Genomic DNA, 17172 nt, shown 5'->3' with positions numbered 1-17172 from the left:
TAAGACATTTTTTGACATCATAAAAGTGTTACAAAACGTCTTATATTTTAGGATGGAAGGAGTATCTATTACCGACTTAGTTATCGTATACTAGTTATTACTGGAAGACTAAATATTGTAGGACCCTCATATATGCTAGCTGGTATGTCAATTACTCACGTGATATTTAATGTGTTTGTCTGTGCGTGTATATATAAGTGCGAGCTTAGTAGTAAAGGCATCAAGATAGGAGTCATAGGACACATAAACATTCCTTCGTTCCTCATGGCGTCCGTCTTTGAGCCCTCAGTGTGGAGTGACTTCTTCCGCCGATACAAGCCGCAGCCACCAAATGTATGCATGCCTGCTTCAGCTTGAGTATATGTAAATTTATGTTCTGCTCACTCGTATACACAAACTTCCTCCATCCAGATATATAGGGTCTAATATGTTGTTTGAGTTTGCCTTTAATCATTGCTAAAATTATTACTATATGAGACGTATCATATAAAAACGATATCATTAGAATATTTTTTTCACATATGAATTTTTGGTATGCTTCGTCTAACATGGATGTTATGCATGTTATATATTATTGTTCTAACCCATGATAAAAGTTTAACATCGAAAAGTGTATTCTTAAGGCTTCTTCGGTTACACAAAGTAAGAATTGTATTCTAAAAAATAGTACTTACCCTTGTGCTAGTTTACTCTTCCTGTAGCTGAAGTAGTAGCATGTGGCATGTAGCATGCACAAGGGTAAGTACTGCATCTCGAAAAACAGCACTTACCCTTGTCAAAAGACAAAAATGCACATATATCATTGCAGTCAGGAGAATTCCTGTAAAACATATCTCTGCAGCTAGTTCATAAGTCAGACCACTTGTATGTAATTAGTGCTCATTATGTTGTAGTTCTTCCACAGTTCCACTCTCTTAACCTTGAAGCGCAAATCTCAATGTGATCAGATCGTACGGTACCTTGATGGGTGGCAACTATCCTGGTGGGACTAAACTATTTTCGTGCTTCATATGATACCTAGACTACCGAAGGTCTTAGGCTACTTCCATTTTGTTGTGGGTCCGCTAGGACATTAATGATCATGCATGCATCTCATGGGGCACTTGTCATAAACTATAGGAGTATTATGTTCTAACTTTCAAATTTGCATGTACTCCTTCCATTCCATAATATGGTGCACACTGGTTTTCACGAAAAATCAAAATTCACAGAAATTTGACCAAATTAATAGAGAACATTAACTATATATATATATATATATATATATATATATATATATATATATATATATATATATATATATAGACACACACACACCATATGAAAATATATTTCATTCCAGATGCTGATGTATTTTTCTATAAATTTGATCAAAGTTTAAAAAGTTTGCCTTTACAAAAATGTACATACTATATTTAGGGACCAAGGGAGTATGACTAGTGTATAAGTTAGTGACTAGTTTGGTTGATAGTAACAGATACATGTATGCAGATCTCACAGGAATGGATGAAGACCAGAAGAGATAAACTGAAGAAAGATGTTCTCTTATTGTTTAAGACTTGCACCAACAATTTAGATAGAATGACACTGGTGGATGTAGTCCAACGCCTAGGAATAGAACACCTGTTTGAAGAACAGACGGCTACTGCACTAACTGACATCCATCGAAGTGAATTCAACAGCTCTAATCTCCATGATGTATCTCTTCGGTTCCGCCTTCTTCGGGAACATGGACTTTGGGTATCTCCAGGTATTCATATTCATATATAAACATAGATCACCTTTGCATGTGTTCAATTACGTAAATGAACTAACTTTTCATGCAGATGTGTTCAAAACTTTCAAAGGAGAAGATGGCACGTTTAACCATGATATAACAAAAGATCCAAAGGGACTCTTATGTTTCTACAATGCAGCATACGTGTTAACCCATGGCGAGCCATTACTCGAAGAGGCCATCTCTTTCACGAAATATCATCTGGAATCTTTGGCACCAAGCCTCGTCTCCCCTTTAGCTGAGCAGGTCAAGCGTGCCTTGCATGTACCCTTGCCAAGGACCTACAGGAGGTTGGAGGCACTGCAATACATGCCAGAATACGAAAAAGAAGTAGGGTACAATCCAACTCTTCTAGAGCTTGCAAAGCTGGAATTTAACCTCCTCCAGAGTGTCCACTTGAAGGAGCTCAAAGCTATCTCAGAGTATGTGAGCTCTGACACACACTCAAGCATCTTCTTTGACATATCACACTACTAAGCACAGACACGCACATACTACATTATTTATCAATATTTAAAATTATTTATGGATTTTTCAGGTGGTATAATGATCTGTCAGCATACGTGGAGCTAAGTTTTGCTCGGGATCGTGTGGTGGAGTGCTACCTTTGGGGCTACTCTGTCTTCTATGAGGAAGAGTACTCTCTAGAACGAATGATCTTTGCAAAGTGCACATTTGTGCACACATTATTGGATGACATCAACGACGTTCGTGCCACCTTGGTGGAGTATCGGAAGCTAGACACAGCCATACAGAGGTTCTTTCTCACTGATAGCTTTGTGTATCCGGAGAACAAAGGTTAATTCCTGCGACGGCAGTAGAATTTGTTAATTCTTGTTTCAACTAACCAATTTTTCATGCAGATGGAATGAGAGTGCTATTTCCCTTGTGCCCGACTACTTGAAGAAGTTCTATAATAAACTTCTGATGTGCTTTAGGGAGTTCGAGGATGAGTTGACACTTAATGGTAGATACCCGATTGATCACATCAAGAAGACGGTACAAAATTATCTATATTAATTACATCTTTGTATTAGTGGCATATGTTACCTTTTTATAGAATTTATGATTCCTTAGACTATTTTTCTACCAATCTATTCAAATGCACACAAATTGACAGCTAAATATGTCTAAAAACTATGTCACTACTTTATAATTTTATATTAGAAATCAGGTGGTACGATGTACTGTTTTCTTTTGAATATTGAAATTAAAAACATTTCTTTGTTAATCAGTACTGTTACTCATGTCTATGCACGCAGTTCCAACAACAGTCAAAATTTTATCTCCAAGAAGCTGAGTGGTTACACCAGAACCACAAGCCAAGCTTTAAAGATAAACTGCATCTGGCTGCCATGTCCACGGGCGTCACCGCGCTATGTGTGTATACGATGGTTTGCATGGGTGATGGAGCACCCAAGGGAGCACTCGAGTGGGCACTTGGATACCCCGATGTCATCATGGCGTGCGCCAAGATTGGGCGCTTAATGAATGACCTTGCTGGCTCATCTAAAGTACGTACACACTTATGGGCATATATTTTATCTGTAACTATAATCTCTGGCATACTACTACTAGCATACTCAAGTATTTATTAGATCATGACCATAATCACTTCGCTTGAGAACATGTCATAAGTTGAAGGTCACAAAGTTTGATCAAGTTTATCGAAACAATATCTGCGCCTATAACACCAAATAACTGAATTTTATTTTGTGATGGTCCTGATGCTATATAGATTTAAAATGTTGATGTGATTATTATTTTCAATGAATGCTGTCAACGTTTACAAAATTAGAATTACTAGCCCCGAACCCGTGCATTCGCACGGACTAGCTATATAAGAGTATCTATCACTCTGCACTGGAAACACGATTAATTCTGAAAAATATAGCACGCTCACCAAATGGCAATAGACCTTTTATAGAGAAAACTTGCAATACTATGCCCAAAATAAAATATCTAGCGATGAATATAATAGCAACTCGACTATCTTAAAAAATATTCTGACCCAAGCTAACCATACCAAAAATTTGGAGTTTTCCCTCAGAAAATGGAATAAACTGCCAGCTTAGGCAATGGCATGGGAAGAAACATCAGGAATACCATATCTATTGAATTCATACTGGAGTCGTGTGATGGGAGAAATAAAGTGACAATCTGACATACATCACTTGACCTCTGGTTTCGGAATCTTAATGGGAAAAGTACGTAAGGAACTTTGAAGATTTATATATACACACTTTAGTTAATCCATAAATTTCAAGAAAATGCACAAGGTGGTCCTTCAACATAAAACTCTAGAAAAAAATTGTATGGAAATCAGAAAGATATAGCATTGAAAGATGCAATCTCCATATCCAAAATAAATGAATAAAAATATCTCAATGGTTCCCAACATTATGAAGGAATGGGACACAAATCCGAAAACCTTGGGAAGCTTTCCAAGGTTAGAAAAGAATACAATTTTAGTGGTACGAATCTCAGTTGACCATAGTTAATCTTCACTCAATTTTTTATTAGTAATATCAAGGGGTCATAGAGAGTAGGTACATAGCACTTGTGAAAAATAATTCTTTGCTATGACAGAAGACATTGATTCCCAATTTTATTAGAATTATAACACAATGAAAACGAAAATGAAAGTCAAAATATCAGCAAGACCGCAGTTACTTATATCGCGGAGAAGAATAGGCACAACTTTGTGTTGCAGAAAAAAGGGGAAGATCAAGAACAATGCTTCTTTTGTACCCGACGAAGGAGAAAATAGCTATAGGGAAACGATAAATGAAGGAAGAGCAGTTTCTTTTGTAGGCAATATGAACAATCTGGACCATACAACTTAGAATAATGGAAGACGGGTAGATATTATTGTTTAATTCAATCAGCTTAACATTTTGTGTTTAGTAAGCTCTAATTAGTATATCAATACATAGACTAGGTATGGGCATGAGTTTTAGTGAGGTTACGGCATCAGAAATATTTTTTAAATAAGGGTGATTATGTTTACACGTAACCGTCCAATAATACTGAGGATGATCAGAGCTCAAACTAAGTGCTGGGCGCTTCTCCTTATTGTCACAATGCACTTCAGGATTAAGCTTTCATTAAAGTGAACCATATATCAATGTTAGGATAATTGCAAATTAGAATAACTTTATGAAAAAACATATTAGTAAATTAATGGAATAATCGGTCCAAAACATAGATAAAAGCATCTGCATTAGTACGTAAATTAATGGATTTTTGCATTGATTTTCCTGAAGAAATGATGTAATGTTGTGGCAATTGGAAGAAAAAAAATACGAGACACCTAAAGACCAATGGGGAAGTGAACGCATAGACAAGCAAATTGCAGAGGCAGTTTTACTGTTATCAACAACAATACGACCACTGAAAATTGGCATAGCAAAATTTAAAGATTTGAGATAAAGGTTATACATATATTTGTGATATGCATACAATATAAGCTTATTTCATTAGTTTGCCCACATGTGTTTTTAAGACCTCATAGTGGAGAGTACATTTTCGCTGAAGTAGATCTAGCAGCATACATATACTCTATATATTCTATCAAAGACAATGAATACATATATCTATTGTCTGACATAGATTTAGCCGACAAAAGTTAGACCCAGCATCAACTTTTTTTATTTGGTTTATGAAGAGCGCATCAACTTCATAAAATAATTAAATATTTATTTGCATGCATGCAGCACCGGAACAATAGGGGGGACGTGGCCAACTGTGTGGATTGCTACGTCAGTGAGCATAAGGTTACAGACAAGGTCGCCTTTGCTGCAATCGACTCGATGATAGAAGATGAATGGAAGACCACCAACCAAGCTCGGTTTGAGCATCGCCGTGAGCTCTTCCCGGTGGTGCAACGGGTTGTCAACTTCACTCTCAGCCTGCCGGTGTACTATGGTGATAGGAAAGATGCCTTCACATTTAGCACGCATCTTAACGGCATTATCAAGAACCTCTTCGTCAAGCCCATACCGATCTAGCTACATGCATGCATACGCTAGTTGGTTTTTTCCTTTCAAGCATTTCCGCCTAGTGCTTAATTAGATCGTTCGTATGTATTTCAGCATGAATGCTTGGAACCTTGTTAATGATTTATTATATGTGTGATTTGGTGATCCGTTACTCTCGTCCGGATCAGGCTGCACACTTAGATGTATATTTTTTTTCTCGAAATAATGGAGGATCCAGAAGAAGAGAATGAATCTGCGATTTTTTTCGAACAGTCTCTGTTAGTGACATTTGGCATAAAATATAGAGTGTTGGTATGTTTTTCTTACCGGATCAGGCGAATGGTAAGTCATGTGTGTGTGTGCTTTCCTGCCAAGATCCAAAATTCAAAATCAAAATATCTCCTAAACTGAGCTTCCAAATTTAAAATTATTTTCACAGTACAACCCTCGTGTCAATATCTTCGAAGCTAGATCCGATGTTGATAGGTTTCCAGGGACTTCGTTTGAACATCATTTGTATTATGAATGATAACATGGTTGTGCTTCCTAGAGTAACGAATTTATACTTCAGCCTTAACATACTTTGTATTTGAATTACCTGAACGCTCCCGCAGCCCCACCCCCGCTCCCGTGCGTGACCGCCACCCTGCAATGGCGCATCCCCGCCTCCCCCCTCCGCCCCCTCCCCCCCCCCCCCCCTCGCCACCACTTGTAACATCCCAAAATTCTAAATTTTGGAATGTTATATTAAATAAATAGATTGATTGTTGTGTGATTGATTGACTGAAAGTGAGTGAAATTTGAAATTTTTGAAAGTTAAATGAGAGGGAATAAAATGACTTTCCCAAACTTTCATTTTGCATTTATAATCTCCTTGAATTAAAATTATTTTCATCACAACACCCTGGAGTGAAGATAGTATGACTTCTTCCATTTAAATAAATGATAAAGGGTTTTGAAAAGATTTGAAGTTCATTTGAAAATATTTCAAATTCAGAAACTTTAAGCAACTCGATGATTTTCATCAGAGAAGATAAAATGACTTCTTCAAAACATATGAAATATGAGTTGGAAGTTTAAAAGGATCAAATTTAAAGTCCTTTTGAAATTATTTTCAATTTGGAGTTATTTGGGATTTATTCAAATTATTTTTCTCCAAAAATAAAATATACGGAAATCAGGGTAAAATGATTCCCTACAATATAAAATTGGAGAGAAATAAATTTGAAATTATTTTGGTATTTTTAAATTGATTTTTATTGGATTTAATTAGAGCAGTAGCACTGTTTGGTTTATTTGAATTTTTGTAAATTTTATTAGACGCCAGAAAAATGTTCAGTTTATAGGAAATCTTTTACTAAAAATTTTGATATATTTTATGCCCATATAATATATATTTTTTATTCTTTTTGTTTTGTTTTTTTTTCTGTCTGTCTGCGTTTAAAAAAAACTTTCTCCCGCCGAACTGGGCCGGCCCAGCTAGCCAGCCAGGCCAAGCCCAGCCCAGCGCCGCATTTTCAAAAGATCTTTTATCTCTCCTCTTTTTTGAGCTTTTTCCAATATTCCTTTTAGTTAGACTATACCCCTTTCCCCTTTTTGACCACACGAAGATTCGACTGATGAGACCACTCCAAGAAGTACAAGATATCGGACAACTAAGACCACTTCGGAATGAAGAGGATTTTACCGAGCATTATAATAATGGAAACTACAACGATTGAAGACTTCGAAGACTAGGAGAATTTGAAGGCTCTGAAGAATTTCCAGATTGGTATGACCTAGGAAGGCTACCCTTATGGAATTTGTCATACTACTGAAAGCTGTCAATACCCGAGATCAAGGTGTATCGGAGAAAGATTGGAACATGGAGCATTAGAACTCAAAGTTTTGTCAAGAAAACCTAAGGCAGGAGATATCAACTATGGAATGATAGCTCATGGAAATGACAAGAGCAGAAACACGGCTATCCATGATGTTATCGCCCTCTTATGCTATTGTCACCGTGCTGAGTTAAGCATGCATTTCTTCGGAAGGATTGGATGGTAGAAGGATGATGTAGCACCTATCAGCAAAAGATGAAGTTTAAACGTAGCTGGTGTATTACCGGGATCTGGAGAATTACATCAGGAGTTTTAAGATGGACCTTCAGGAAGCCGTATTTTGACAAGGAAGCATTTCGTGAAGCACTTAGGACCTAGAAGCTGAAGTAGCCAAGCTAGAGGAGCAAAACCTCGAGGTACCGGAGATTCGTCACGAACTGAAGGACAGTAGGGCCATGGTTCATGCCGAGGATGTTGAAATCCAGAAGTTTGGAACGCAACTCCAAAGGACGTCACGAGAGACTTCGCGTCAACAGAGATGATCTGGCAAAAGAACTTGAGAAGGACAAGCACGATCAGAAGAAGCCCTCGGAGACACGAAGAAGACTTGAAGAGTTTGACGACTTTGAAGATTTATTGACCTGTAGAAGACCAAACCCCTGTTATAACTACGTTAGATGCGACGATTGTGAGCTGTCATTTTGTTTGATGTTTTTCCGACAGCCACAAAATAAAATCTGTCTTTTCGAAACTATTGTTTGTATTGTGTGTATCCCTCTCTCTCTCTTATCTCACCCCAAAACCCGTGGACCCAATAGAGGATGAATGGAGATGAACTCACCTTTCCGTGACCGAGAACTCAGTTGGAGACGGACCGATGGATTCAGAACATGGAAGATCATATGGAGAATAACCCTATAGTCGGAAAGGATATGACCCAGCACGCTCTTCAGTGCTTTGAAAGAGGTGCTGCTACTTGGTGGAGGATGTACCAAACCATCAATGTATGGCAGGGAGTAACCACTTTGAAAGAATTTTAAGTCGACTTTGCCAAAGTCTCGGTTTATGTCCCAGAAATTGAAGCCTTATGGAAGTGATATGAAGAAACCTGGTGCATGCAAGCTCTGTGGAGAAATAGGACACACCCATAAAGAACACAAGGTTGAATGCCCTCATTGTGAAGAAAGTCACCCAGCTGAAGAATGCCCAACTAGGCAGATTACTTGTTTCTTGTGCGAGGGAACTACCCACTACCCTGCTCAGTGTCACCTTTACCCCATGTTACAAAGAACCATCCAGCAGAAGAAAGAAGCAACGAAAGGAGCCCTTATGGAAATTTTAGAAGAACCTGTGATGAAGGAAGAGGTGGAGTACACACCCGAAGTAGAACCAATTAAACCCTGCACCAAGTCGTGCTATTCATGTGGAGAAGAAGGACACATCTCCCAGGATTGTCTGAATGGGGATCTAGTAGAATTCCCGATAGAGGAAGTAGAGTATGACCCACAGGAAATAGAAGCCCTGATTGGAACGGAAAAGTCCAGGAAGAGAAGTAGATTGGATACCAGGAAGGACCTGAGTCATATCACCTATTTCAGGTGCAAGGAGTCAGGGCACTACTTCAGCAGTTGCCCAAAAAGGAAGCCGAGGACCCGAGGAGGCTATGTAGTCATAAGGAAACCTCGAGACTTGTCAGAAGTAATATGTTTTCGTTGCAATGAAGCAGGGCATATTGCTAGAGAAGGAGGCTTGTGCTAAATAGTTGAGTTGACAGCAGAAGAAATATAGTAGTAGTAGTGGGAACAATTCTTTTATATTGAGGTGTTGATTTAAGGCATGTAATGGAAAAGCAAGAGATTGAAATCATTGGAGAATCAATAAAGTTAGCATCGTTGGTACTGATTTGAATTTTATGAAGAAATATTTTTGACCATTTTCGAGGATATGAGAAATATGGTCTATGGAAGAATTGTGCATTTTAAGCGTGGTAGTACCCTGTGAGGACATTTGACCCCTCGAAAAGATGATGATATTCCACGAAGTGGACTTCGGATAAAATAAGTGCGAGTTTTGTCTCGATATGTGGGATATCCTAAGAGCATGAAGAGATGAAGTATTATTGGATGTAAAGAAGATATAATGTTGGTAATATGGACCAATTGTAACTCCATGATGATTCTGAGTAAATCACATCTTAGTTTAGTACCAGTAGATGGAAGAGAGATAGTACAATTGGATGGATGTAAGAATGTTGTGAAGCTGGATGTGGAGTAATGATCAGTTGCCCCTATGATGAGTTCAAGGTTTACAAGTGATGAGATGGGCCATAACCCACAGCCCCAGGACCTACCAAGAAGCAAGCACACTCTTGCTGAAGGAAAAACCCTGGAAGAGATTACGACCTTACCCACTGACGACCTTATAGGAGTAAACGCAAAACCCGAGAGTTGTGAAGGAACGAGAGATGTTTTGTCTGGCTTGCAGAATCAATGGATTTATCCGAACTTAGTTCGTCGACAAGAGAAATTCTACAATGCTTGTCAGGATGACCGAGTGTTAGAATGCGAGATTCGCTAAACCATATACAAGGTAATGATTTGGGTGCGGGGTGGATTGATCACCATACCGACTTACTCTTATTATTTGCCTTGCTATATGGGATGGTAAATCTGAGTAAATTACCCCTAGTAGAGAGACGACGATCAAAACCTTGTTTGAACCTTACAATGGTAGGACAATTTTTCCCTTGTACAAGGCAGCTGTTGCCAATCGTAGGATATACGATGAGGTTCATCCTAGACCCATTTCCTGCAGGAGAAACCATAAATGGTTGACCACCATGAGATTCGATAGTTGCTTAGTATTGGCGCCAGACCCGTCGGCTAAGAAGACCCAAAAACAGCAGAACCTTACCAAGATGAAAGGACAGAAGAATTGCGGTAAAGGTTATGCCAGTACCGGAAGAGCCACAGAAGGAATTATACTGAAGATCTGAGAAGACCGGCCCTGTCAAGAATAAGGATGGAGTATGTGAGTATTGATGGGACCGTAACCATGCTTCTAAGGGTGGTAGCACCCCAGACCCCCTGTGACGATCGATGGATTTTGATAAGACCCCGAACTTAACCTATTTCTTCACAGCATGCAGGCAGCTGTTCACATGAGATAACAGCCTCCAGGCGGAACTCGATGCATGTAGAGAAGGTCTGACGTTGGCCTTGCATCGTACCAACAAGCCCATCATGGTGGATATGGATAGCATTGAAGCGGTCTAGATGCTGTCGTCTCAGTCAGAGGATCGATCACAATTCTGGGCGCTAGTGGAGGAGATGCGCAGGATGGTAGCAGATGAACCAAGGGAAATTTCTTTTTCTCATATTAGTCGTTCACAAAATAAAATCAGACACTTACTAGCCACGTATGGGCGTACTACCCCGTGCACGGCTGTTTGGTTGTGATTAGGTTTAGACTGTATTGTAAACCTTTTGAAGGCCGAGAAGCCTCCTTGGGTTAATGAAATCTCCGGTAAGAGACACATGGAGCAGTTGTTGCACTGTAACAGAGGTACTTATTTGACTACAAAATTGAGCTGGATGGCAGACACGTATTAAATTGAGCTGCATGGCAGACACGTATTCAATTGAGCGAGATGGCAGACACATCAGCAATTGCGTGATCTATTTCGTACAAGTAGGACGATGGTCCTGGACTATCTTATAGATCTGGGTCGCTGAATAAGACTCATGCATTAGACAGTGCTATAAATAATCCCGTGGCACTTTGCAGTGTTGCACATGAATCTACATAGCAGTGTAAACACGTGATTCTCTGAGTTTCTGACAAATATTTACTATTGGCAAATCATAGTGCCAGGTTTGGTCGTCTTAACTTTCCTGAAATTATACGTCGCGAACTGAAAAGTGTTGTTGATATTTTACGCTCTTTGTACCATAAAATTGTTTTTAGGCCAAGAACCCCACAATAATTGCTCTTCGTCCCCTCAATTGCTCCCCTACATAGGCCAGAGAACTTAGGGGTAGAAATATGAAGGTTTTTTTTAACTGGATTAATGAGTCAACAAAAAGAAACTTTCACACTGTAGGGGTGGGACGGTGTTGTTAGTAGTGATAAAAACATATTTCGTGTACCACTGCACGACCAAGATTGGTATGCTTGCCGTCTGTACATTATGTATACTCCGTCAGTTTCAAAATAATTGACAGTCTAGGATTGTTTGAACTCAAACTTTATTCAGTTTGACGACGTTTATATACAAATATGTCAAGATCTATGAAACCAAAGTTACTTCATTATATTCATTAGGAATTGAATTTTCCGTAATGATATCATTGATCTGTGTTGGTTTTTCTATACACTTGGTCAAACTATAAAAAAATCACCTAGGAAAATATTAGAACTTCATTTATTTTGAAAGGGAGGAAGTTTTACACACAACATGGTACTTCATAAGCATTTGAGGCTTAGGCACATTCTTGAGAGGGGTTAGCTTTAATGCAGTGGTACACGAAATGTGTTTTTATCACTACTAACAACACCCACCCACCCCTACAGTGTGATAGACCTAGTTTCAAAAAAAACATTAACAGTGTGAAAGACCAAGTCAACAAAATAACAAAGAACCGATGTATTTTGGACTAAGTTTTTATGAAAATCTCCTAATTTTTTTATTTGCACATGACAACGACTACCGGGCAACGTTATGATACATAGCACCGTTTACGATTAAGCAAATTTTGACAGCAAATTTCACCTTTTGGCTCCACATATGTAGGTAGCTGGTGGCATAAATGGCAGCCGCACAATGACACAGCACGTGATGTGGCCATATACGAAGAGCGGATTCATCTCCCTTATGCCGAAATGAACTGATCGAGAGCGTACTACAGAACAGTAGCCAACCAAATCACTTTGGAATGGAGTCCATCCCAACCTATCGATTACCGATTTATAGTCTTCCACCCTCATAAGCTATTTAGTTCGTGTGTAAATGTTGTATTAAGCATTGGCATAAGGGTCTTGTGATACCCTTGTAGAAATACTGTCTATATGTACGACATCAAGTTTGTCAAGGCACGTGCCAGTGTGATCCCTCGCCATAGTGGTGGTATCATAGGTTATAACATGCAACCCAATTGAATGCCAGTCAGGCATATGACATGTCATAGTATCTACTACCCCTATAAAAGCACGAAAGTGCAGATCCAACTCATCATCTCAGCCGTCAAACCATGTAATCAGACGATCTAAATGCTTCATTAACGAATCACTTCGTTAACGATGTTGAGCGCCCCAACACGTTTAGCGATAACCTTCCACCTAATCAACCCCTAATTCTGCTAACTGCTCCATGCATGAACCCCTCTCGCGCACCTGAAACCATGGAAGTTCCGAAAGACCGAAACCATGGTGCCACACATCCTACGCCTTTTACTCGAGCCATCGCGGCTTCCGGCTCCGCCATGGACACGCGCCACCGCCATCGCCTCCAGGTATGCGGGAGCCACCAACGACGCCTCAAGCCTCTACACACGAGCCGCCAGCCCTGCACGCTCACGCGCCTCCGCCGCCCCACGCACAGCACCTGCCCCGACCTAACACTCCACGCGCAACCTCGGCTACCAAAGGGCGCTGACTATCGACGACACGCCGCCGGAGACGCTTGCGCACGCAGGAGCTGCCGTCGCTGGCACGCGGAATTTTAAGCCAGTCTTATAGGCATATGCCTGTTTTCAGTTTTTCGATGTATAGTGCAAATTTTGTAAGTCAGTTGAAATACTAATACAGTAAGAGTTCGTTATTGATATTTGCTGTTGCGTGAATATATTCCCATAAAAAGATCTGTTGGAATATATTTGAATGGTGTCATCTTTGAATAATATCTCTATAAGTCTGTAGTAGCAGAATTTCTTATTTTCTTAAAATAATGGTAGAAAAAAGGCCTTTAGTCCCGGCTGTGCAACCGGGACTAAATATGCGCGACTAAAGACCCCCCCTTTAGTCGCGCCTCTTACGAACCGCGACTAAAGGCTTTATTCCCGGTTCTCGTGGCTAACCGGGACTAAAGGCCCGTCCTTTAGTCCCGGTTCTCGTGGCTAACCAGGACTAAAGGCCTCCTCCGCAGGTTTAAACCTGGTTTTTTTGCGAATTTTTTTATTTTTTTATTTTCAAATTTCTGAATTATTTTAACCTCTAATCTCTAATCACCACCCCTCATCACTGCTCAATTTATCCTCTAATCTCTAATCACCCCTCATCATTCCAAATCATCTAACTTCCCGGACGGTCACCCATCCTCTCACTACTCCAGCCTGAGCACGCTTAACTTCCGGGGTCTATTCTCCCTCGTTTCCAAGTCTGCACTTGTTGTTTTCCTGACAATAGTAGGATGTCAATTCTATTAACCCTCAGGAATTTAGCTTGAGCATGAAGTGACACATTTCACTGTTTGAGTTTGAAACTATTGTTTTAAAAAACAATAATTATTTAGTAACACTAATATTTCTGAAATAATTAGTTTGACCATTGTTTGACCACTGTTTGACCACAGTTTGACCAGATTTGACCAAAATTTAAAAAAAAACTGAAATAATTATTTAGTAACACTAATATTCTAGAATAATTAGTTTGACCATTGTTTGACCACAGTTTGACCACAATTTGAATTTTTTTGAATTTTTTTGCCTCTCCAGATCTTAAAAGCCCCGTATCTTTTTTTCTGTTAGGTTTTTGAGGATTTTGAAAATGTTTAACGGGGTTCCCCCAGGTTAAATTCGGATGTAACTTTTCGAGTAGATGATTTTTCATGTAAAAAACTTTTTCATCCGAGTTTGTATGCAAAAGTTATGCCCATTTTAAGAAATTCCAGAGAGATTTTGCAAATAACGTCGAAATTCATATTTGTTAATTTTCCCAACAACTAGACCACATATCACATGAGAAACTTATTTTATTTTATTTTTTTGACATTTCCATCATTTTCTTTTGGTTTTTCTAAAACTGAAAAGGCGGTCCAGGGGGGAGTTTGATGGGCCCTTTAGTACCGGTTGGTCTGGCCAACCGCGACTAAAGGACTAACCTTTAGTCCCGGTTGGTCTGGCCAACCGCGACTAAAGGACAAACCTTTAGTCCCGGTTGGTCTGGCCAACCGCGACTAAAGGCCTTCGGGCCAGCCTGAGGACCTTTAGTCTCGGTTGGCCAGGCCAACCGGGACTAAAGCCCCTCCCGTCCGCCAGCTGTCGACCGAGCGCGCTGGGCCCAGATAGTTGGTCGCGGGTCTCCTCCCGAACCGCGACTAAAGACCCCTTTGGTCGCGGTTCGATTATTTTGGGGACTAATGTGGGCGTATGGAAGCCTCTTTTTCTACTAGTGAAATCTGGAAATTAAAGAATTATATGTGTAAAACTGTATGTGCAAGGAGTAATTCAATGATTTTGCCTAGCTGAGATAAAATTGTGCACAAAGATTATAAGTTGCCTGAGCTTGAAATATGTTTTTGCACTATTTGCGTTGATATGTTTTTGCACTATTTGCGTTGAATTGTGTTTCCTTCAACAATTTCAAATAAAAGATATATGTTATTTTTATCAGATTTAAACCGACGGAAAATTGAAGAAGGATCAATCTTATTTACATACGTGCATTTGCACGTGCACAATTACTAGTTAGTTCAATAAAGAGAAGATGCTAGAACTATCATATCATGATACCTAGAAATGTTTACTACAATCTGTCATCGGAAACAAGAAGTAAGTCCATCTAGAAAAACTAATCTATAATATAATATGCATTTTATGGAATTTGTATCGTACACGTCATACTAGTATATGTTACTCTCCACTTGGAGCAGTCAAAATCGGGAGTATTGTGGTCACGCGACCAAGACGTGCATTAATTATCCATATCAAGAACAAAGATGTTCGTTACTTTTGCTCACACACACACACAAAAACAGGCAAACCAACCAGTGGTCGCATGGTGAGGATGTAGTGGTATCCTCAGCTCAGTAGGGTTCAAGTCCTAGACTAACTCTGGTGCTCTTATTTTTTTGTATTTATTTTAAGCCTTCCGGCAATGTGCGTTCACTGAGAGTTGACTTTCTCGTCAACTACGAAGGGGTTTGTCGCGACTCCGTCAATCTCAAGATGATGTGTCAGCCCAGTCTCTCAGAGGTGCTCATAGAGACAGGGTGTATGTGTTTGCGTTCATAGTGATGAGTGCATGTGCGTATGTATGAGCGTGTGTGTCTGTGGTGTGTTCAACAAAAATCATACGTGGAAAAGATAACCAGTCCTCAACAATAATAAACCCTTAATTGATATGATTTAATTCTAGATCTTTCACCAGGGGCAAACCCTAGTACCCAGACCCCACCCCCCTTCCTTGAACCTCCCTCCCCTCACCACAGCCTCGGCGTGTTGGCGGGCAAAGCCCGATAAGTTTAGGCGGCGCCGGCGTCTCTTCCTTTGCCTGCTCGGCGCTGGATGTCACATGCCATTAGGGTCAGGCGGAGGCTAATAGCGAGGCGCGGGCTGCAGGCGGTGGCCAAAAGTGGTTGTTGTGCGTGGGAGTGCGTGCCCTGCTCTTGGCGGAGACGGAGCAAGGCGCGACTCAGATCTACCGCGACGGGGGTTCGATCGGCCTTGAGCTCTATGGTGGTGGGGCTCCGGCTTGTTGCAGGGGGTTGCTGGTTGCGGTGGTCGCCCACTACTGCGGCGCTCTCTGGTGGTGGCAAGCCTGCCGGCCTCCGGCCATATCGGCCCTTGGTTGGTGTCCAGTGACGACAAGAGCCGTGAGCTATGGTTGAAGTGGATTGTTGACCTCGGATGTGCCCTCTGATGGTGGTTGACGACGGGGTGGTGTTTCCTAGGTGCGCACCCATGGGGGTTGTGGCGCGTGTGTGACTCCGGCTGACTGTCTTCCCTAGATGCGAGCTTGTCGAGGCGGGTTCGGTGACTGTTCGGTGGAGCTCAACTAAGGTTGGAAGTGGTGGTGTTGTATGCGTGGGAGTGCAAGGCTGACCTATTGCGGCCGGAGTTGTCGGCTGCCTTGGGCGTCCCCATCTAGATTTGAACGGTCAGATGTTATTGGGCAATATTCGCTCCTCCCGGTGGCGTTGCCTGACAGTTGCCCAACGGCGCTACCTGACCCTTGCCATCTCCGGCAAGGTCGAGTTGGGTTCGTGGGTTGGTTTGGGTTGCGACCACACATTTTGGTGTCAGTTTAGGGGGGTCGACGGGGTTCGTGGTCCATGGAGGTGGATGATATCCTGCGGTGCACATGTATGGGGTGCTGACTTGGTCCGGGCTTGCGCTTTCCTTCGCATTATGTTCCACTTGCTTGCTTCCTATTCATGGCATCTGTCTGAGTTTGCTCTCCTGGCGCTGTTGTGTCATCGGATGGATCAGGGCTGAAGATCATGGATTTGGTGGTGTTCAAACGTGCTTGGTGGCAGCGACCACTAGTCACTGGGTTGTATGCCGGCTCACTTAGGTAGGCTGGGGATGCGGGTGTGGGTGATTTCATGGTCGAGGTGCCGACCGGGGCCCGGTGCCTGATGTCGGGCTAGAGGTGAAAG

At 41.0% G+C, this 17172-nt stretch overlaps 1 protein-coding gene across 1 annotated transcript; it reads left to right on the top strand.

The window, feature by feature from the left end:
* The first annotated feature begins 228 nt into the window (after positions 1-228).
* On the top strand, positions 229-6029 carry LOC109760191 (tau-cadinol synthase). The gene is made up of 7 exons (XM_020319026.3): positions 229-333; positions 1492-1750; positions 1827-2199; positions 2316-2534; positions 2641-2776; positions 3040-3291; positions 5494-6029. The coding sequence occupies exons 1-7, from the start codon at positions 265-267 to the stop codon at positions 5785-5787; spliced, it is 1602 nt and encodes a 533-aa protein (XP_020174615.3). The 5' UTR covers positions 229-264; the 3' UTR covers positions 5788-6029.
* Positions 6030-17172: the final 11143 nt, after the last annotated feature.

This window comes from Aegilops tauschii, chromosome 2 (genome assembly GCF_002575655.3).
Source record: "Aegilops tauschii subsp. strangulata cultivar AL8/78 chromosome 2, Aet v6.0, whole genome shotgun sequence".
NCBI classification, from domain to species: Eukaryota; Viridiplantae; Streptophyta; class Magnoliopsida; order Poales; family Poaceae; genus Aegilops; species Aegilops tauschii.
This window is presented reverse-complemented; position numbering and strand designations above follow the sequence as displayed.